Raw genomic sequence first — 23883 nt, 5'->3', positions numbered from 1 at the left:
CATTCTTCAAGGCCCCCAGAATTTTCGCCCCCTCCCCCCCCTATGATCCACTTCCGCTTCCATGGTTCCATCCGCTGCTAGATCCACTCCCAGATATCTAAAACACTTCACTTCCTCCAGTTTTTCTCCATTCAAACTCACCTCCCAATTGACTTGACCCTCAACCCTACTGTACCTAATAACCTTGCTCTTATTCACATTTACTCTTAACTTTCTTCTTCCACACACTTTACCAAACTCAGTCACCAGCTTCTGCAGTTTCTCACATGAATCAGCCACCAGCGCTGTATCATCAGCGAACAACAACTGACTCACTTCCCAAGCTCTCTCATCCCCAACAGACTTCATACTTGCCCCTCTTTCCAAAACTCTTGCATTTACCTCCCTAACAACCCCATCCATAAACAAATTAAACAACCATGGAGACATCACACACCCCTGCCGCAAACCTACATTCACTGAGAACCAATCACTTTCCTCTCTTCCTACACGTACACATGCCTTACATCCTCGATAAAAACTTTTCACTGCTTCTAACAACTTGCCTCCCACACCATATATTCTTAATACCTTCCACGGAGCATCTCTATCAACTCTATCATATGCCTTCTCCAGATCCATAAATGCTACATACAAATCCATTTGCTTTTCTAAGTATTTCTCACATACATTCTTCAAAGCAAACACCTGATCCACACATCCTCTACCACTTCTGAAACCACACTGCTCTTCCCCAATCTGATGCTCTGTACATGCCTTCACCCTCTCAATCAATACCCTCCCATATAATTTACCAGGAATACTCAACAAACCTATACCTCTGTAATTTGAGCACTCACTCTTATCCCCTTTGCCTTTGTACAATGGCACTATGCACGCATTCCGCCAATCCTCAGGCACCTCACCGTGAGTCATACATACATTAAATAACCTTACCAACCAGTCAACAATACAGTCACCCCCTTTTTTAATAAATTCCACTGCAATATCATCCAAACCTGCCGCCTTGCCGGCTTTCATCTTCCGCAAAGCTTTCACTACCTCTTCTCTGTTTACCAAATCATTTTCCCTAACCCTCTCACTTTGCACACCACCTCGACCAAAACACCCTATATCTGCCACTCTATCATCAAACACATTCAACAAACCTTCAAAATACTCACTCCATCTCCTTCTCACATCACCACTACTTGTTATCACCTCCCCATTTGCGCCCTTCACTGAAGTTCCCATTTGCTCCCTTGTCTTACGCACTTTATTTACCTCCTTCCAGAACATCTTTTTATTCTCCCTAAAATTTAATGATACTCTCTCACCCCAACTCTCATTTGCCCTTTTTTTCACCTCTTGCACCTTTCTCTTGACCTCCTGTCTCTTTCTTTTATACATCTCCCACTCAATTGCATTTTTTCCCTGCAAAAATCGTCCAAATGCCTCTCTCTTCTCTTTCACTAATACTCTTACTTCTTCATCCCACCACTCACTACCCTTTCTAATCAACCCACCTCCCACTCTTCTCATGCCACAAGCATCTTTTGCACAATCCATCACTGATTCCCTAAATACATCCCATTCCTCCCCCACTCCCCTTACTTCCATTGTTCTCACCTTTTTACATTCTGTACTCAGTTTACGATCTAAAAATCATACAAAAATTAAATCACTTACAAAGTACAACACTGCCATGAAGGAAAACTCTTAGGTTATCTGGAAAATAAATAAAAATAATTCAGTTTGGAAAGATCAATTATATCCTTCCACTCCAAGACAGAGTTCAGTGCCATGCATGTTTACAACAACTACAAACCAAGAGCTTGCATTTTTTTTTTTTTTTTTATACCTCGTCGCTGTCTCCCGCGGTTGCGAGGTAGCGCAAGGAAACAGACGAAAGAAATGGCCCAACCCCCCCATACACATGTACATACACACGTCCACACACGCAAATATACATACCTACACAGCTTTCCATGGTTTACCCCAGACGCTTCACATGCCTTGATTCAATCCACTGACAGCACGTCAACCCTTGTATACCACATCGCTCCAATTCACTCTATTCCTTGCCCTCCTTTCACCCTCCTGCATGTTCAGGCCCCGATCACACAAAATCCTTTTCACTCCATCTTTCCACCTCCACTTTGGTCTCCCTCTTCTCCTCGTTCCCTCCACCTCCGACACATATATCCTCTTGGTCAATCTTTCCTCACTCATTCTCTCCATGTGCCCAAACCATTTCAAAACACCCTCTTCTGCTCTCCCAACCACGCTCTTTTTATTTCCACACATCTCTCTTACCCTTACGTTACTTACTCGATCAAACCACCTCACACCACACATTGTCCTCAAACATCTCATTTCCAGCACCTCCATCCTCCTGCGCACAACTCTATCCATAGCCCACGCCTCGCAACCATACAACATTGTTGGAACCACTATTCCTTGCATTTTGTTCGTTATATTTTTTTCATCATATCAATTTCACAAACTTAAAAGTATAAACATATATTACTATATTTCAGGACTTATCAAACATGTTTGTACTTTATCAATTGATCAAAAGGTACATCAATGCAACAAGTACTTACATAACACTACTATCTTCCTGGAGGCAAAGCTCTCCCCAGCATCTGGAAAACAAATAAAAGTCAGACTAGAAAGCATGATTGTTTTCTGACAATTTACGAGACACCTTCGTCCCATCCATGAGTCTACCACCATAAACAAACAGATTTGCATTTAGTCATTATTTTTCATTATGAAACATATATATTAACATTTCAATGATGTTCCAATCTACCAAATATAATTCTAATTTACTACATGCCTTAAAATGTATCAAAAGATTCATATTTACGATCCAAAAGCCATACAAAAATTAAATAACTTACAAAGTACAACACTACCATGAAGGAAAACTCTTAGGTTATCTGGAAAATAAATAAAAATCATTCAGTTTGGAAAGATCAATTATATCCTTCCACTCCAAGACAGAGTTCAGTGCCATGCATGTTTACAACAACTACAAACCAAGAGCTTGCATTCTGTTCGTTATATTTTTTTCATCATATCAATTTCACAAACTTAAAAGTATAAACATATATTACTATATTTCAGGACTTATCAAACATGTTTGTACTTTATCAATTGATCAAAAGGTACATCAATGCAACAAGTACTTACATAACACTACTATCTTCCTGGAGGCAAAGCTCTCCCCAGCATCTGGAAAACAAATAAAAGTCAGACTAGAAAGCATGATTGTTTTCTGACGATATACGAGACACCTTCGTCCCATCCATGAGTCTACCACCATAAACAAACAGATTTGCATTTAGCCATTATTTTTCATCATGAAGCATACATATTAACATTTCAATGATGTTCCAATCTACCTAATATACTTTTAATTTATTACATGCCTTAAAATGTATCAAAAGATTCATATTTTCGATCCAAAAGCCATACAATAATTAAATCACTTACAAAGTACAACACTCTGCCATGAAGGAAAACTCTTAGGTTATCTGGAAAATAAATAAATATAATTCAGTTTGGAAAGATCAATTATATCCTTCCACTCCAAGACAGAGTTCAGTGCCATGCATGTTTACAACAACTACAAACCAAGAGTTTGCATTTTGTTCGTTATATTTTTTTCATCATATCAATTTCACAAACTTAAAAGTATAAACATATATTACTATATTTCAGGACTTATCAAACATGTTTGTACTTTATCCATTTATCAAAAGGTACATCAATGCAACAAGTACTTACATAACACTACTATCTTCCTGGAGGCAAAGCTCTCCCCAGCATCTGGAAAACAAATAAAAGTCAGACTAGAAAGCATGATTGTTTTCTGACGATATGCGAGACACCTTCGTCCCATCCATGAGTCTACCACCATAAACAAACAGATTTGCATTTAGCCATTATTTTTCATCATGAAGCATACATATTAACATTTCAATGATGTTCCAATCTACCTAATATACTTTTAATTTATTACATGCCTTAAAATGTATCAAAAGATTCATATTTACGATCCAAAAGCCATACAAAAATTAAATCACTTACAAAGTACAACACTCTGCCATGAAGGAAAACTCTTAGGTTATCTGGAAAATAAATAAAAATAATTCAGTTTGGAAAGATCAATTATATCCTTCCACTCCAAGACAGAGTTCAGTGCCATGCATGTTTTCAACAACTACAAGCCAAGAGCTTGCATTTTCTGTTATATTTTTTCATCATATCAATTTTACAAACTTGAAAGTATAAACATATATTACTATATTTCAGGACTTATCAAACATGTTTGTACTTTATCCATTTATCAAAAGGTACAACAATGCAACAAGTACTTACATAACACTACTATCTTCCTGGAGGCAAAGCTCTCCCCAGCATCTGGAAAACAAATAAAAGTCAGACTAGAAAGCATGATTGTTTTCTGACGATATACGAGACACCTTCGTCCCATCCATGAGTCTACCACCATAAACAAACAGATTTGCATTTCCTCATTATTTTTCATCATGAAGCATATATATTAACATTTCAATGATATTCCAATCTACCAAATATACTTTTAATTTATTACATGCCTTAAAATGTATCAAAAGATTCATATTTACGATCCAAAAGCCATACAAAAATTAAATCACTTACAAAGTACAACACTGCCATGAAGGAAAACTCTTAGGTTATCTGGAAAATAAATAAAAATAATTCAATTTGGAAAGATCAATTATATCCTTCCACTCCAAGACAGAGTTCAGTGCCATGCATGTTTACAACAACTACAAACCAAGAGCTTGCATTCTGTTCGTTATATTTTTTTCATCATATCAATTTCACAAACTTAAAAGTATAAACATATATTACTATATTTCAGGACTTATCAAACATGTTTGTACTTTATCCATTTATCAAAAGGTACATCAATGCAACAAGTACTTACATAACACTACTATCTTCCTGGAGGCAAAGCTCTCCCCAGCATCTGGAAAACAAATAAAAGTCAGACTAGAAAGCATGATTGTTTTCTGACGATATACGAGACACCTTCGTCCCATCCATGAGTCTACCACCATAAACAAACAGATTTGCATTTAGCCATTATTTTTCATCATGAAGCATACATATTAACATTTCAATGATGTTCCAATCTACCTAATATACTTTTAATTTATTACATGCCTTAAAATGTATCAAAAGATTCATATTTACGATCCAAAAGCCATACAAAAATTAAATCACTTACAAAGTACAACACTCTGCCATGAAGGAAAACTCTTAGGTTATCTGGAAATAAATAAAAATAATTCAGTTTGGAAAGATCAATTATATCCTTCCACTCCAAGACAGAGTTCAGTGCCATGCATGTTTTCAACAACTACAAGCCAAGAGCTTGCATTTTCTGTTATATTTTTTCATCATATCAAATTTTACAAACTTAAAAGTATAAACATATATTACTATATTTCAGGACTTATCAAACATGTTTGTACTTTATCCATTTATCAAAAGGTACATCAATGCAACAAGTACTTACATAACACTATGATCTTCCTGGAGGCAAAGCTCTCCCCAGCATCTGGAAAACAAATAAAAGTCAGACTAGAAAGCATGATTGTTTTCTGACGATATACGAGACACCTTCGTCCCATCCATGAGTCTACCACCATAAACAAACAGATTTGCATTTAGCCATTATTTTTCATCATGAAGCATACATATTAACATTTCAATGATGTTCCAATCTACCTAATATACTTTTAAATTATTACAAGCTGTAAAATATTAATCAAAAATTCAAAATTAACGATCCTAAACTCATACAAAAATAAATCACTTACAAAGTACAACACTCTGCCATGAAGGAAAACTCTAGGTTATCTGGAAAATAAATAAAAATAATTCAGTTTGGAAAGATCAATTATATCCTTCCACTCCAAGCAGAGTTCAGTGCATGCATGTTTTCAACAACTACAAGCCAAGAGCTTGCATTTCGTGGTTTATATTTTTTCATCATATCAATTTTAGCAAACTTGAAAGTATAAACATATATTACTATATTTCAGGACTTATCAAACATGTTTGTACTTTATCCATTTATCAAAAGGTACAACAATGCAACAAGTACTTACATAACACTACTATCTTCCGGGAGGTAAAGCTCTCCCCAGCGTCTGGAAAACAAATAAAAGTCAGACTAGAAAGCATGATTGTTTTCTGACGATATACGAGACACCTTCGTCCCATCCATGAGTCTACCACCATAAACAAACAGATTTGCATTTAGTCATTATTTTTCATCATGAAGCATATATATTAATATTTCAATGATATTCCAATCTACCAAATATACTTTTAATTTATTACATGCCTTAAAATGTATCAAAAGATTCATATTTACGATCCAAAAGCCATACAAAAATTAAATCACTTACAAAGTACAACACTGCCATGAAGGAAAACTCTTAGGTTATCTGGAAAATAAATAAAAATAATTCAATTTGGAAAGATCAATTATATCCTTCCACTCCAAGACAGAGTTCAGTGCCATGCATGTTTTCAACAACTACAAACCAAGAGCTTGCATTTTGTTCGTTATATTTTTTTCATCATATCAATTTTACAAACTTAAAAGTATAAACATATATTACTATATTTCAGGACTTATCAAACATGTTTGTACTTTATCCATTTATCAAAAGGTACATCAATGCTACAAGTACTTACATAACAGTACTATCTTCCTGGAGGCAAAGCTCTCCCCAGGATCTGGAAAACAAATAAAAGTCTGGACATATGGAGAATGAGAGAGGAAAGATTGACAAAGGATATATGTGTCAGTGGTGGAGGTTAACAAGGAGAAACAGGGAACAAAATTGGAGGTGGAAGGATGGCGTGAAAAAGATTTTGAGCGATCGGGGCCTGAACATACTTGAGGGCAAGATGAGTGCAAGGGAAAGAGCAAATTGGAATGATGTAGTATACCAGGGTTGACATGCTGTCAATGGACTGAACCAGGGTATGTAAAATATCTGGGGTAAACCATGGTAAGTTTTGTAGGACCTGGATGTGGAAAGGGAGCTGTGGTTTCAGTGCATTACACATGACAGCCAGAGACTGAATGAATCTGGCCTTTTTTTTTGTCTGTTTTCTTGGCACTATAAAACTGAAGCAGGGGGTAGCGATGTTGTTTCCTATGGGGCGGGGCAGTGCTAAGTTCAGTCCATTGACACCACGTCGACCCTGGTATACCACACCATTCCAAATCGCTCTATTCCTTCCATGCCTCTCACCCTATTGTATGTTCAGGCCCTAATCACTCAAAATCTTTTTTACTTCATCCTTCTACCTCCAATTTGGTCTCCTGCATCTCCTTGTTCCCTCCACCTCTGACACATACATCCTCTTTGTCAATCGTTCCTCACTTATGCAAGTCTTTTTCACATTATAGCATATTCCTTGGATACTTGAAAATATGACTTTTTATATTAACAAGTCCTTCCCAAATATTAATACATCAGGAGGTGATAAATCTAAATGATTAAAATGATCACACTGAGATTTATCTTCATACTAATAGGTATGGGAGGGTATTGGGTGAGAGGGTGAAGGCATGTACAGAGCATCAGATTGGGGAAGAGCAGTGTGGTTTCAGAAATGGTAGAGTATGTGTGGATCAGGTGTTTGAAGAATTTTTTTTTTTTTTCCGCTGTCTCCCGCGTTTGCGAGGTAGCACAAGGAAACAGACGAAAGAAATGGCCCAACCCACCCCCATACACATGTATATACATACGTCCACACACGCAAATATACATACCTACACAGCTTTCCATGGTTTACACCAGACGCTTCACATGCCCTGATTCAATCCACTGACAGCACGTCAACCCCGGTATACCACATCGATCCAATTCACTCTATTCCTTGCCTTCCTTTCACCCTCCTGCATGTTCAGGCCCCGATCACACAAAATCTTTTTCACTCCATCTTTCCACCTCCAATTTGGTCTCCCACTTCTCCTCGTTCCCTCCACCTCCGACACATATATCCTCTTGGTCAATCTTTCCTCAATCATTCTCTCCATGTGCCCAAACCATTTCAAAACACCCTCTTCTTCTCTCTCAACCATGCTCTTTTTATTTCCACACATCTCTCTTACCCTTACGTTACTTACTCGATCAAACCACCTCACACCACACATTGTCCTCAAACATCTCATTTCCAGCACATCCATCCTCCTACGCACAACTCTATCCATAGCCCACGCCTCGCAACCATACAACATTGTTGGAACCACTATTCCTTCAAACATACCCATTTTTGCTTTCCGAGATAATGTTCTGGACTTCCACACATTCTTCAAGGCTCCCAGAATTTTCGCCACCTCCCCCACCCTATGATCCACTTCCGCTTCCATGGTTCCATCCGCTGCCAGATCCACTCCCAGATATCTAAAACACTTTACTTCCTCCAGGTTTTCTCTATTCAAACTTACCTCCCAATTGACTTGACCTCAACCCTACTGTACCTAATTACCTTGCTCTTATTCACATTTACTGTTAACTTTCTTCTTTCACACACTTTACCAAACTCAGTCACCAGCTTCTGCAGTTTCTCACATGAATCAGCCAACAGCGCTGTATCATCAGCGAACAACTGACTCACTTCCCAAGCTCTCTCATCCCCAACAGACTTCATACTTGCCCCTCTTTCCAAAACTCTTGCATTCACCTCCCTAACAACCCCATCCATAAACAAATTAAACAACCATGGAGACATCACACACCCCTGCCGCAAACCTACATTCACTGAGAACCAATCACTTTCCTCTCTTCCTACACGTACACATGCCTTACATCCTCGATAAAAACTTTTCACTGCTTCTAACAACTTGCCTCCCACACCATATATTCTCAGCTGGTGACTGAGTTTGGTAAAGTGTGTGAAAGAAGAAAGTTAAGAGTAAATGTGAATAAGAGCAAAGTTATTAGGTACAGTAGGGTTGAGGGTCAAGTCAACTGGGAGGTAAGTTTGAATAGAGAAAAACTGGAGGAAGTAAAGTGTTTTAGATATCTGGGAGTGGATCTGGCAGCGGATGGAACCATGGAAGCGGAAGTGGATCATAGGGTGGGGGAGGTGGCGAAAATTCTGGGAGCCTTGAAGAATGTGTGGAAGTCCAGAACATTATCTCGGAAAGCAAAAATGGGTATGTTTGAAGGAATAGTGGTTCCAACAATGTTGTATGGTTGCTAGGCGTGGGCTATGGATAGAGTTGTGTGCAGGAGGATGGATGTGCTGGAAATGAGATGTTTGAAGACAATGATGTGTGGTGTGAGGTGGTTTGATCAAGTAAGTAACGTAAGGGTAAGAGAGATGTGTGGAAATAAAAAGAGCGTGGTTGAGAGAGAAGAAGAGGGTGTTTTGAAATGGTTTGGGCACATGGAGAGAATGAGCAAGGAAAGATTGACCAAGAGGATATATGTGTCGGAGGTGGAGGGAACGAGAAGTGGGAGACCAAATTGGAGGTGGAAAGATGGAGTAAAAAAGATTTTGTGAGATCGGGGCCTGAACATGCAGGAGAGTGAAAGGAGGGTAAGGAATAGAGTGAATTGGATCGATGTGGTATACCGGGGTTGACGTGCTGTCAGTGGATTGAATCAGGGCATGTGAAGCGTCTGGGGTAAACCATGGAAAGCTGTGTAGGTATGTATATTTGCGTGTGTGGACATATGTATATATATGTGTATGGGGGTGGGCTGGGCCATTTCTTTCGTCTGTACATGAAAGTACACCGACATATTTAGACAAAAGTTACAAAAGATAGCGGGAAGAAAAACGTAATCATACAACAACAAATCAAATGGCAAAATATTCTGCAAGTTTACTTACAATCATGAATGAACAGTATGAAGTAAGCAACACTAATTGTCACTGATATGCTTATATCAGTGGCCCAAGTGGTGCTGTTACAGATGTAAACGATAAAAATTCTTGTGTTCAAGTGCAGTGTCTCAGCAGTGATGCTGCAGTTCAGATACATAGAGCTAGACCACCTGTGCGAAAAGAAACAATTCCAACTGTGAGAGAAATAATTTCATGCATATACAAGAATTTACAGTCTCCTTATCAGAATCTTCATTATCCTCAATTTTCATAGGTCGGGGAAAGAAGCTAGCAATCATCATTCAAAATTATAAAAATATCTCTGCACTTCTATAGCTATTATCTTTCATACCAATAAAATACAATGAAACATTATAAGAAACTCTCACAGAACACACACATCCCTACCCATGACCAACATACTAAAAGTGAAATATGATTTTCCTCACTTATGCAAGCCCTTTTCACTTTACAGCAGATTCCTTATATACTTAAAAATATGACATTTTATATTAACAAGGCCTTCCCAAACATTAAAACAGCTTTTGGTGATAAATATAAATGATAAAAATGATCACACTGAGCTTTATCTCCATACCAATATGAAAATTGTAGTGAGCTGATCTTAAGAACACACATGGTATCCCGTTTTATAGTAATATTTCATGAAAGTACACGGACATATTTAGACAAACGTTAAAAAAGATAGCAGGAAATGTACCCCTACCACAAAAAAATCAAATGGCAAAACATTTTACAACTTACAATCATGAATGAACAGTATGGAGTAAGCAACACTAATTGTCACTGATATGCTCATATCAGTGACCCATGTGGTGATAATACATATGTAAATGATACAAATTCTTGTGTTCATGTGTGTCTCAGTAGTGATGCTGCAGTCCAGGTGCGTAGAGCCAAGCCAGACCACCTATGTAATAAGCAATCCCAATAGAGACAAATAACTTCATACAACTAAAAGAATTTACAGTCTTGCTATCTGTAAAATATTGTCAACATATCATCAGCTGAACTATGCAACATCATTTTCTTAATAAAAAAAAATTTTGCATAGAAATAGTAGGGTTAAGGGACAACCTAATTGGGATGTAAGTTTGTACGTGTTTTAGATATCCAGGAGTGGACTTAGCAGCAAATGGAACCATGGAAGAGAAAGCGAGTCACAGGATGGGAAAAAGTGAAAAAGATTTTGTGTGATCGGGGCCTGAACATGCAGGAGGGTGAAAGGAGGGCAAGGAATAGAGTGAATTGGAGCAATGTGGTATACCGGGGTTGACGTGCTGTCAGTGGATTGAATCAAGGCATGTGAAGCGTCTGGGGTAAACCATGGAAAGCTGTGTAGGTATGTATATTTGCGTGTGTGGACGTATGTATATACATGTGTATGGGGGGGGGGGGGCCATTTCTTTCGTCTGTTTCCTTGCGCTACCTCGCAAACGCGGGAGACAGTGACAAAGTATAATAAAAAAAAAAAATATTAATGAGTCCTTCCCAAATATTAATACACCAGGCCGTGAAAAATCTAAATGATCAAAATGATCACACTGAGATTTACCTTCATTTTTTTTTTTTTTTTTGCTTTGTCGCTGTCTCCCGCGTTTGCGAGGTAGCGCAAGGAAACAGATGAAAGAAATGGCCCAACCCACCCCCATACACATGCCTTGATTCAATCCACTGACAGCACGTCAACCCCGGTATACCACATCGATCCAATTCACTCTATTCTTTGCCCTCCTTTCACCCTCCTGCATGTTCAGGCCCCGATCACACAAAATCTTTTTTACTCCATCTTTCCACCTCCAATTTGGTCTCACTCTTCTCCTCGTTCCCTCCACCTCCGACACATATATCCTCTTGGTCAATCTTTCCTCACTCATTCTCTCCATGTGACCAAACCATTTCAAAACACCCTATTCTGCTCTCTCAACCACGCTCTTTTTATTTCCACACATCTCTCTTACCCTTACGTTACTTACTCGATCAAACCACCTCACACCACACATTGTCCTCAAACATCTCATTTCTAGCACATCCATCCTCCTGCGCACAACTCTATCCATAGTCCACGCCTCGCAACCATACAACATTGTTGGAACCACTATTCCTTCAAACATACCCATTTTTGCTTTCCGAGATAATGTTCTCGACTTCCACACATTCTTCAAGGCTCCCAGAATTTTCGCCCCCTCCCCCACCCTATGATCCACTTCCGCTTCCATGGTTCCATCCGCTGCCAGATCCACTCCCAGATATCTAAAACACTTCACTTCCTCCAGTTTTTCTCCATTCAAACTCACCTCCCAATTGAATTGACCCTCAACCCTACTGTACCTAATAACCTTGCTCTTATTCACATTTACTCTTAACTTTCTTCTTTCACACACTTTACCAAACTCAGTCACCAGCTTCTGCAGTTTCTCACATGAATCAGCCACCAGCGCTGTATCATCAGCGAACAACAACTGACTCACTTCCCAAGCTTCCCATACTTAAAAATATGACACTTTATATTAACAAGTCCTTCCCAAACATTAAAACACCTTTTGGTGATAAATCTAAATGATAATGATCATACTGAGCTTTATCTCCATACTAATACGAAAATTGTAGAGCTGATCTTAAGAACACACATGGTATCCCATTTTATAAAAATATTTCATGAAAGTATACGGACATATTTAGACAAACGTTAAAAAAGATAGCAGGAAAAAAAAGATACCACAAAAAAATCAAATGGCAAAACATTTTATAAGTTCACTTACAATCATGAATGAACAGTATGGAGTAAGCAACACTAATTGACATTGATATGCTTATATCAGTGACCCATGTGGTGCTCTTACAGATGTAAATGATACAAATTCTTGTGTTCGAGTGTGTCTCAGTAGTGATGCTGCAGTCCAGATGCGTAGAGACAAGCTAGACCACCTATGTAATAACAAACAATTCCAATAGAGACAAATAATTTCATACAACTAAAAGAATTTACAGTCTTGTTATCAGTAAAATAATATCAACATATCTTCAGCTGAACTATGTAACATCATCTTCTTAAAAAAAAGTTTTATACAGAAATAGTAGGGTTATGGGACAAGCTAACTGGGATGTAAGTTTGTAAGTGTTTTAGATATCTAGGAGTGGACTTAGCAGCAAATGGAACCATGGAAGAAAAAGTGAATCACAGGATGGGGGGCAGGGCGACTTTTCCGGGAGCAATGAAGAATGTGTGGAAGGAGAAAACATTATCCGAGACAGAAAAATGGGTTGTTTGAAGGAAAAGTATTTCTAACAGTATGATATGGTTGCAAGGCATGGGCTACAGAGAGGGGTGTAAGGAGGAGTGTGGATGTGTTGGAAATTAAATGTTTGAGGACAATATGTGGTGTATCGTAGTTTGATCGAATAAATAATGAAAGAATAAGAGAGATGTGATATAAAGTGTGGCTGAGAGAGCAGATGAGGGCGTGTTGAAAAGGTCTGGACATATGGAGAATGAGAGAGGAAAGACTGTCAAAGGATATAAGTGTCAGAGGTGGAGGTTAACAAGGAGAAACAGGGAACAAAATTGGAGGTGGAAGGATGGAGTGAAAAAGATTTTGAGCGATCGGGGCCTGAACATACTGGAGGGCAAAATGAGTGCAAGGGAAAGAGCAAATTGGAATGATGTAGTATACCGCAGTTGACATGCTGTCAATGGTCTGAACCAGGGTATGTAAAACACCTGGGGTAAACCATGGTAAGTTTTGTAGGACCTGGATGTGGAAAAGGAGCTGTGGTTTCAGTGCATTACACATGACAGCCAGAGACTGAATGAACGTGGCCTTTTTTTTTGTCTGTTTTCTTGGCACTATAAAACTGAAGCAGAGGGTAGCGATGTCGTTTCCTATGGGGTGGGACAATGCCGAGTTCAGTCAATTGACACCACGTCAACCATGGTATACCATATCATTCCAAATCGCTCTATTCCTTCCACACCTCTCACCCTATTGTATGTTCAGGCCCTAATCACTCAAAATCTTTTTTCTTCATCTTTCTACCTCCAATTTGGCGTCCTGCATCTCCTTGTTCCCTCCACCTCTGACACATACATCCTCTTTGTCAATCTTTCCTCACTTATGCAAGTCTTTTTCACATTATAGCATATTCCTTGGATACTTGAAAATATGACTTTTTATATTAACAAGTCCTTACCAAATATTAATACACCAGGAGGTGATAAATCTAAATGATTAAAATGATCACACTGAGATTTACCTTCATACTAATAAGAAAACTGTAGTGCAATGATCTTAACAACGCATGGTGTCCCATTTCAGTTTTAGAACACATGGTATCCCATTTTATAGTCATAATTCATGAAAGTACAGCGACATATTTAGACAAAAGTTAAAAAAGATAGCGGGAAGAAAAACATAATCATACAACAACAAATCAAATGGCAAAATATTCTGTAAGTTTACTTACAATCATGAATGAACAGTATGAAGTAAGCAACACTAATTGTCACTGATATGCTTATATCAGTGGCCCAAGTGGTGCTGTTACAGATGTAAATGATAAACATTCTTGTGTTCAAGTGCAGTGTCTCAGTAGTGATGCTGCAGTTCAGATACATAGAGCTAGACCACCTGTGCGAAAAGAAACAATTCCAACTGTGAGAGAAATAATTTCATGCATATACAAGAATTTACAGTCCCCTTATCAGAATCTTCATTATCCTCAATTTTCATAGGTCGGGGAAAGAAGATAGCAATCATCATTCAAAATGATAAAAATGATCATACTGAGCTTTATCTCCATACTAATACGAAAATTGCAGAGCTGATCTTAAGAACACACATGGTATCCCATTTTATAGAAATATTTCATGAAAGTATACGTACATATTTAGACAAACGTTAAAAAAGATAGCAGGAAATGTAACCCTACCACAAAAAAATCAAATGGCAAAACATTTTATAAGTTAACTTACAATCATGAATGAACAGTATGGAGTAAGCGACACTAATTGACATTGATATGCTTATATCAATGACCATGTGGTGCTCTTACAGATGTAAATGATACAAATTCTTGTGTTCAAGTGTGTCTCAGTAGTGATGCTGCAGTCCAGATGCGTAGAGACAAGCTAGACCACCTATGTAATAACAAACAATTCCAATAGAGACAAATAATTTCATACAACTAAAAGAATTTACAACCACCTATGTAATAACAAACAATTCCAATAGAGACAAATAATTTCATACAACTAAAAGAATTTACAGTCTTGTTATCAGTAAAATATTATCAACATATCTTCAGCTGAACTATGCAACATCATTTTCTTAATAAAAAAAAGTTTTATACAGAAATAGTAGGGTTATGGGACAAGCTAACTGGGATGTAAGTTTGTAAGTGTTTTAGATATCTAGGAGTGGACTTAGCAGCAAATGGAACCATGGAAGAGAAAGCGAATCACAGGATGGGGGGCAGGGCGACTTTTCTGGGAGCAATGAAGAATGTGTGGAAGAAAACATTATCCGAGACAGAAAAATGGGTTGTTTGAAGGAAAAGTATTTCTAACAGTATTATATGGTTGCAAGGCACGGGCTACAGAGAGGGTTGTAAGGAGGAGAGTGGATGTGTTGGAAATTAAATGTTTCAGGACAATATGTGGTGTATTGTAGTTTGATCGAATAAATAATGAAAGAATAAGAGAGATGTGACATAAAGTGTGGCTGAGATAGCAGATGAGGGCGTGTTGAAAAGGTCTGGACATATGGAGAATGAGAGAGGAAAGATTGTCAAAGGATATATGTGTCAGTGGTGGAGGTTAACACGGAGAAACAGGGAACAAAATTGGAGGTGGAAGGATGGAGTGAAAAAGATTTTGAGCGATCGGGGCCTGAACATACTGGAGGGCAAAATGAGTGCAAGGGAAAGAGCAAATTGGAATGATGTAGTATACCGCAGTTGACATGCTGTCAATGGACTGAACCAGGGTATGTAAAACACCTGGGGTAAACCATGGTAAGTTTTGTAGGACCTGGATGTGGAAAAGGAGCTGTGGTTTCAGTGCATTACACATGACAGTCAGAGACTGAATGAATGTGGCCTTTTTTTTTTGTCTGTTTTCTTGGCACTATAAAACTGAAGCAGGGGGTAGCGATGTTGTTTCCTATGGGGTGGGGCAATGCCGAGTTCAGTCAATTGACACCACGTCAACCCTGGTATACCATATCATTCCAAATCGCTCTATTCCTTCCACGCCTCTCACCCTATTGTATGTTCAGGCCCTAATCACTCAAAATCTTTTTTTCTTCATCTTTCTACCTCCAATTTGGCGTCCTGCATCTCCTTGTTCCCTCCACCTCTGACACATACATCCTCTTTGTCAGTCTTTCCTCACTTATGCAAGTCTTTTTCACATTATAGCATATTCCTTGGATACTTGAAAATATGACTTTTCATATTAACAAGTCCTTACCAAATATTAATACACCAGGAGGTGATAAATCTAAATGATTAAAATGATCACACTGAGATTTACCTTCATACTAATAAGAAAACTGTAGCGCAATGATCTTAACAATGCATGGTGTCCCATTTCAGTTTTAGAACACATGGTATCCCATTTTATAGTAATCTTTTCTTTTCTTTCATACTATTCGCCATTTCCCGCATTAGCGAGGTAGCGTTAAGAACAGAGGACTGGGCCTTTTCGGGAATATCCTCACCAGGCCCCCTTCTCTGTTCCTTCTTTTGGAAAATAAAAAAGAAAAAAAAATTGAGAGGGGAGGATTTCCAGCCCCCCACTCCCTTCCCTTTTAGTCGCCTTCTACGACACGCAGGGAATACGTGGGAAGTATTCTTTCTCCCCTATCCCCAGGGATATAATTCATGAAAGTACAGCGACATATTTAGACAAAAGTTAAAAAAGATAGCGGGAAGAAAAACATAATCATACTACAACAAATCAAATGGCAAAATATTCTGTAAGTTTACTTACAATCATGAATGAACAGTATGAAGTAAGCAACACTAATTGTCACTGATATGCTTATATCAGTGGCCCAAGTGGTGCTGTTACAGATGTAAATGATAAACATTCTTGTGTTCAAGTGCAGTGTCTCAGTAGTGATGCTGCAGTTCAGATACATAGAGCTAGACCACCTGTGCGAAAAGAAACAATTCCAACTGTGAGAGAAATAATTTCATGCATATACAAGAATTTACAGTCCCCTTATCAGAATCTTCATTATCCTCAATTTTCATAGGTCGGGGAAAGAAGATAGCAATCATCATTCAAAATTATGAAAATATCTCTGCACTTCTATAGCTATTATCTTTCATACCAATAAAATACAATGAAACATTATGAGAACCTCTCACAAAACACACACATCCCTACCCATGACCAACATACTAAAAGTGAAATATGATTTCCCTCACTTTAGCAAGCCCTTTTCACTTTACAGCAGATCCCTTATATACTTAAAAATATGACATTATATATTAACAAGTCCTTCCCAAACATTAAAACACCTTTTGGTGATAAATCTAAATGATAAAAATGATCATACTGAGCTTTATCTCCATACTAATACGAAAATTGCAGAGCTGATCTTAAGAACACACATGGTATCCCATTTTATAGAAATATTTCATGAAAGTATACGTACATATTTAGACAAACGTTAAAAAAGATAGCAGGAAATGTAACCCTACCACAAAAAAATCAAATGGCAAAACATTTTATAAGTTAACTTACAATCATGAATGAACAGTATGGAGTAAGCGACACTAATTGACATTGATATGCTTATATCAATGACCATGTGGTGCTCTTACAGATGTAAATGATACAAATTCTTGTGTTCAAGTGTGTCTCAGTAGTGATGCTGCAGTCCAGATGCGTAGAGACAAGCTAGACCACCTATGTAATAACAAACAATTCCAATAGAGACAAATAATTTCATACAACTAAAAGAATTTACAGTCTTGTTATCAGTAAAATATTATCAACATATCTTCAGCTGAACTATGCAACATCATTTTCTTAATAAAAAAAAGTTTTATACAGAAATAGTAGGGTTATGGGACAAGCTAACTGGGATGTAAGTTTGTAAGTGTTTTAGATATCTAGGAGTGGACTTAGCAGCAAATGGAACCATGGAAGAGAAAGCGAATCACAGGATGGGGGGCAGGGCGACTTTTCTGGGAGCAATGAAGAATGTGTGGAAGAAAACATTATCCGAGACAGAAAAATGGGTTGTTTGAAGGAAAAGTATTTCTAACAGTATTATATGGTTGCAAGGCACGGGCTACAGAGAGGGTTGTAAGGAGGAGAGTGGATGTGTTGGAAATTAAATGTTTGAGGACAATATGTGGTGTATTGTAGTTTGATCGAATAAATAATGAAAGAATAAGAGAGATGTGACATAAAGTGTGGCTGAGATTGCAGATGAGGGCGTGTTGAAAAGGTCTGGACATATGGAGAATGAGAGAGGAAAGAATGTCAAAGGATATATGTGTCAGTGGTGGAGGTTAACAAGGAGAAACAGGGAACAAAATTGGAGGTGGAAGGATGGAGTGAAAAAGATTTTGAGCGATCGGGGCCTGAACATACTGGAGGGCAAAATGAGTGCAAGGGAAAGAGCAAATTGGAATGATGTAGTATACCGCAGTTGACATGCTGTCAATGGACTGAACCAGGGTATGTAAAACACCTGGGGTAAACCATGGTAAGTTTTGTAGGACCTGGATGTGGAAAAGGAGCTGTGGTTTCAGTGCATTACACATGACAACCAGAGACTGAATGAATGTGACCTTTTTTTTTTTTGTCTGTCTTCTTGGCACTATAAAACTGAAGCAGGGGGTAGCGATGTTGTTTCCTATGGGGTGGGGCAATGCAGAGTTCAGTCAATTGACACCACGTCAACCCTGGTATACCATATCATTCCAAATCGCTCTATTCCTTCCACGCCTCTCACCCTATTGTATGTTCAGGCCCTAATCACTCAAAATCTTTTTTTCTTCATCTTTCTACCTCCAATTTGGCGTCCTGCATCTCCTTGTTCCCTCCACCTCTGACACATACATCCTCTTTGTCAATCTTTCCTCACTTATGCAAGTCTTTTTCACATTATAGCATATTCCTTGGATACTTGAAAATATGACTTTTTATATTAACAAGTCCTTCCCAAATATTAATACACCAGGAGGTGATAAATCTAAATGATTAAAATGATCACACTGAGATTTATCTTCATACTAATAAGAAAACTGTAGTGCAATGATCTTAACAAAGCATGGTGTCCCATTTCAGTTTTAGAACACATGGTATCCCATTTTATAGTAATAATTCATGAAAGTACAGCGACATATTTAGACAAAAGCTAAAAAAGATAGTGGGAAGAAAAACGTAATCATACAACAACAAATCAAATGGCAAAATATTCTGTAAGTTTACTTACAATCATGAATGAACAGTATGAAGTAAGCAACACTAATTGTCACTGATATGCTTATATCAGTGGCCCAAGTGGTGCTGTTACAGATGTAAATGATAAACATTCTTGTGTTCAAGTGCAGTGTCTCAGTAGTGATGCTGCAGTTCAGATACATAGAGCTAGACCACCTGTGCGAAAAGAAACAATTCCAACTGTGAGAGAAATAATTTCATGCATATAAAAGAATTTACAGTCTCCTTATCAGAATCTTCATTATCCTCAATTTTCATAGGTCGGGGAAAGAAGATAGAAATCATCATTCAAAATTATGAAAATATCTCTGCACTTCTATAGCTATTATCTTTCATACCCATAAAATACAATGAAACATTGTAAGAACCTCTCACAAAACACACACATCCCTACCCATGACCAACATACTAAAAGTGAAATATGATTTTCCTCACTTTAGCTAGCCCTTTTCACTTTACAGCAGATTCCTTATATACTTAAAAATATGACATTATATATTAACAAGTCCTTCCCAAACATTAAAACACCTTTTGGTGATAAATCTAAATGATAAAAATGATCATACTGAGCTTTATCTCCATACTAATACGAAAATTGCAGAGCTGATCTTAAGAACACACATGGTATCCCATTTTGTCGTAACATTTCATGAAAGTATACGGACATATTTAGACAAACGTTAAAAAAGATAGCAGGAAATGTAACCCTACCACAAAAATATCAAATGGCAAAACATTTTATAAGTTAACTTACAATCATGAATGAACAGTATGGAGTAAGCGACACTAATTGACATTGATATGCTTATATCAATGACCCATGTGGTGCTCTTACAGATGTAAATGATACAAATTCTTGTGTTCAGTGTGTCTCAGTAGTGATGCTGCAGTCCAGATGCGTAGAGACAAGCTAGACCACCTACGTAATTACAAACAATTCCAATAGAGACAAATAATTTCATACAACTAAAAGAATTTACAGTCTTGTTATCAGTAAAATATTATCAACATATCTTCAGCTGAACTATGCAACATCATTTTCTTAATAAAAAAAAGTTTTATACAGAAATAGTAGGGTTATGGGACAAGCTAACTGGGATGTAAGTTTGTAAGTGTTTTAGATATCTAGGAGTGGACTTAGCAGCAAATGGAACCACGGAAGAGAAAGCGAATCACAGGATGGGGGACAGGGCGACTTTTCTGGGAGCAATGAAGAATGTGTGGAAGGAGAAAACATTATCCGAGACAGAAAAATGGGTTGTTTGAAGGAAAAGTATTTCTAACAGTATTATATGGTTGCAAGGTATGGGCTACAGAGAGGGTTGTAAGGAGGAGAGTGGATGTGTTGGAAATTAAATGTTTGAGGACAATATGTGGTGTATCGTAGTTTGATCGAATAAATAATGAAAGAATAAGAGAGATGTGATATAGAGTGTGGCTGAAGATGCAGATGAGGGAATGTTGAAAAGGTCTGGACATATGGAGAATGAGAGAGGAAAGATTGTCAAAGGATATATGTGTCAGTGGTGGAGGTTAACAAGGAGAAACAGGGAACAAAATTGGAGGTGGAAGGATGGAGTGAAAAAGATTTTGAGCGATCGGGGCCTGAACATACTGGAGGGCAAAATGAGTGCAAGGGAAAGAGCAAATTGGAATGATGTAGTATACCGCAGTTGACATGCTGTCAATGGACTGAACTAGGGTATGTAAAACACCTGGGGTAAACCATGGTAAGTTTTGTAGGACCTGGATGTGGAAAAGGAGCTGTGGTTTCAGTGCATTACACATGACAGCCAGAGACTGAATGAGTGTGGCCTTTTTTTTTTGTCTGTCTTCTTGGCACTATGAAACTGAAGCAGGGGGTAGCGATGTTGTTTCCTATGGGGTGGGGCAGTGCAGAGTTCAGTCCATTGACACCACGTCAACCCTGGTATACCATATCATTCCAAATCGCTCTATTCCTTCCACGCCTCTCACCCTATTGCATGTTCAGGCCCTAATCACTCAAAATCTTTTTTTCTTCATCTTTCTACCTCCAATTTGGCGTCCTGCATCTCCTCGTTCCCTCCACCTCTGACACATACATCCTCTTTGTCAATCTTTCCTCACTTGTGCAAGTCTTTTTCACATTATAGCATATTCCTTGGATACTTGAAAATATGACTTTTTATATTAACAAGTCCTTCCCAAATATTAATACACCAGGAGGTGATAAATCTAAATGATTAAAATGATCACACTGAGATTTATCTTCATACTAATAAGAAAACTGTAGTGCAATGATCTTAACAAAGCATGGTGTCCCATTTCAGTTTTAGAACACATGGTATCCCATTTTATAGTAATAATTCATGAAAGTACAGCGACATATTTAGACAAAAGCTAAAAAAGATAGTGGGAAGAAAAACGTAATCATACAACAACAAATCAAATGGCAAAATATTCTGTAAGTTTACTTACAATCATGAATGAACAGTATGAAGTAAGCAACACTAATTGTCACTGATATGCTTATATCAGTGGCCCAAGTGGTGCTGTTACAGATGTAAATGATAAACATTCTTGTGTGTTCAAGTGCAGTGTCTCAGTAGTGATGCTGCAGTTCAGATACATAGAGCTAGACCACCTGTGCGAAAAGAAACAATTCCAACTGTGAGAGAAATAATTTCATGCATATAAAAGAATTTACAGTCTCCTTATCAGAATCTTCATTATCCTCAATTTTCATAGGTCGGGGAAAGAAGATAGAAATCATCATTCAAAATTATGAAAATATCTCTGCACTTCTATAGCTATTATCTTTCATACCCATAAAATACAATGAAACATTGTAAGAACCTCTCACAAAACACACACATCCCTACCCATGACCAACATACTAAAAGTGAAATATGATTTTCCTCACTTTAGCTAGCCCTTTTCACTTTACAGCAGATTCCTTATATACTTAAAAATATGACATTATATATTAACAAGTCCTTCCCAAACATTAAAACACCTTTTGGTGATAAATCTAAATGATAAAAATGATCATACTGAGCTTTATCTCCATACTAATACGAAAATTGCAGAGCTGATCTTAAGAACACACATGGTATCCCATTTTGTCGTAACATTTCATGAAAGTATACGGACATATTTAGACAAACGTTAAAAAAGATAGCAGGAAATGTAACCCTACCACAAAAATATCAAATGGCAAAACATTTTATAAGTTAACTTACAATCATGAATGAACAGTATGGAGTAAGCGACACTAATTGACATTGATATGCTTATATCAATGACCCATGTGGTGCTCTTACAGATGTAAATGATACAAATTCTTGTGTTCGTGTGTCTCAGTAGTGATGCTGCAGTCCAGATGCGTAGAGACAAGCTAGACCACCTACGTAATTACAAACAATTCCAATAGAGACAAATAATTTCATACAACTAAAAGAATTTACAGTCTTGTTATCAGTAAAATATTATCAACATATCTTCAGCTGAACTATGCAACATCATTTTCTTAAATAAAAAAAAGTTTTATACAGAAATAGTAGGGTTATGGGACAAGCTAACTGGGATGTAAGTTTGTAAGTGTTTTAGATATCTAGGAGTGGACTTAGCAGCAAATGGAACCACGGAAGAGAAAGCGAATCACAGGATGGGGGACAGGGCGACTTTTCTGGGAGCAATGAAGAATGTGTGGAAGGAGAAAACATTATCCGAGACAGAAAAATGGGTTGTTTGAAGGAAAAGTATTTCTAACAGTATTATATGGTTGCAAGGTATGGGCTACAGAGAGGGTTGTAAGGAGGAGAGTGGATGTGTTGGAAATTAAATGTTTGAGGACAATATGTGGTGTATCGTAGTTTGATCGAATAAATAATGAAAGAATAAGAGAGATGTGATATAGAGTGTGGCTGAAAGAGCAGATGAGGGAATGTTGAAAAGGTCTGGACATATGGAGAATGAGAGAGGAAAGATTGTCAAAGGATATATGTGTCAGTGGTGGAGGTTAACAAGGAGAAACAGGGAACAAAATTGGAGGTGGAAGGATGGAGTGAAAAAGATTTTGAGCGATCGGGGCCTGAACATACTGGAGGGCAAAATGAGTGCAAGGGAAAGAGCAAATTGGAATGATGTAGTATACCGCAGTTGACATGCTGTCAATGGACTGAACTAGGGTATGTAAAACACCTGGGGTAAACCATGGTAAGTTTTGTAGGACCTGGATGTGGAAAAGGAGCTGTGGTTTCAGTGCATTACACATGACAGCCAGAGACTGAATGAGTGTGGCCTTTTTTTTTGTCTGTTTTCTTGGCACTATGAAACTGAAGCAGGGGGTAGCGATGTTGTTTCCTATGGGGTGGGGCAGTGCTAAGTTCAGTCCATTGACACCACGTCAACCCTGGTATACCATATCATTCCAAATCGCTCTATTCCTTCCACGCCTCTCACCCTATTGCATGTTCAGGCCCTAATCACTCAAAATCTTTTTTTCT

At 37.8% G+C, this 23883-nt stretch overlaps 1 protein-coding gene across 37 annotated transcripts in view; it reads right to left on the bottom strand.

Annotated features, from left to right (window-relative positions):
- The window catches only part of LOC139766418 (uncharacterized), a 79147-nt gene that overhangs the window by 34758 nt on the left and 20506 nt on the right, over positions 1-23883 (bottom strand). For 18 of the 37 annotated variants that reach the window (XR_011716870.1, XR_011716874.1, XR_011716866.1 and 15 more), the window contains exons 1-4: positions 3181-3475; positions 2889-2927; positions 2586-2627; positions 1669-1707 (exon numbers count right to left, since the gene is read on the bottom strand). Coding sequence is in view for 10 of the 37 variants with exons in the window: in XM_071695074.1 (XP_071551175.1) it covers positions 1669-1707; positions 2586-2627; positions 2889-2927; positions 3181-3331 (271 nt within the window). In the remaining 27 variants the exon portion in view is untranslated. The other 19 variants (XR_011716883.1, XR_011716878.1, XR_011716879.1 and 16 more) reach the window with 11 other exon arrangements.

This window comes from Panulirus ornatus, chromosome 57 (genome assembly GCF_036320965.1).
Source record: "Panulirus ornatus isolate Po-2019 chromosome 57, ASM3632096v1, whole genome shotgun sequence".
In the NCBI taxonomy this organism is placed as follows: domain Eukaryota; kingdom Metazoa; phylum Arthropoda; class Malacostraca; order Decapoda; family Palinuridae; genus Panulirus; species Panulirus ornatus.
Note: the sequence above shows the minus strand (reverse complement) of the source record. Positions and strands in the feature narration are given on the sequence as shown.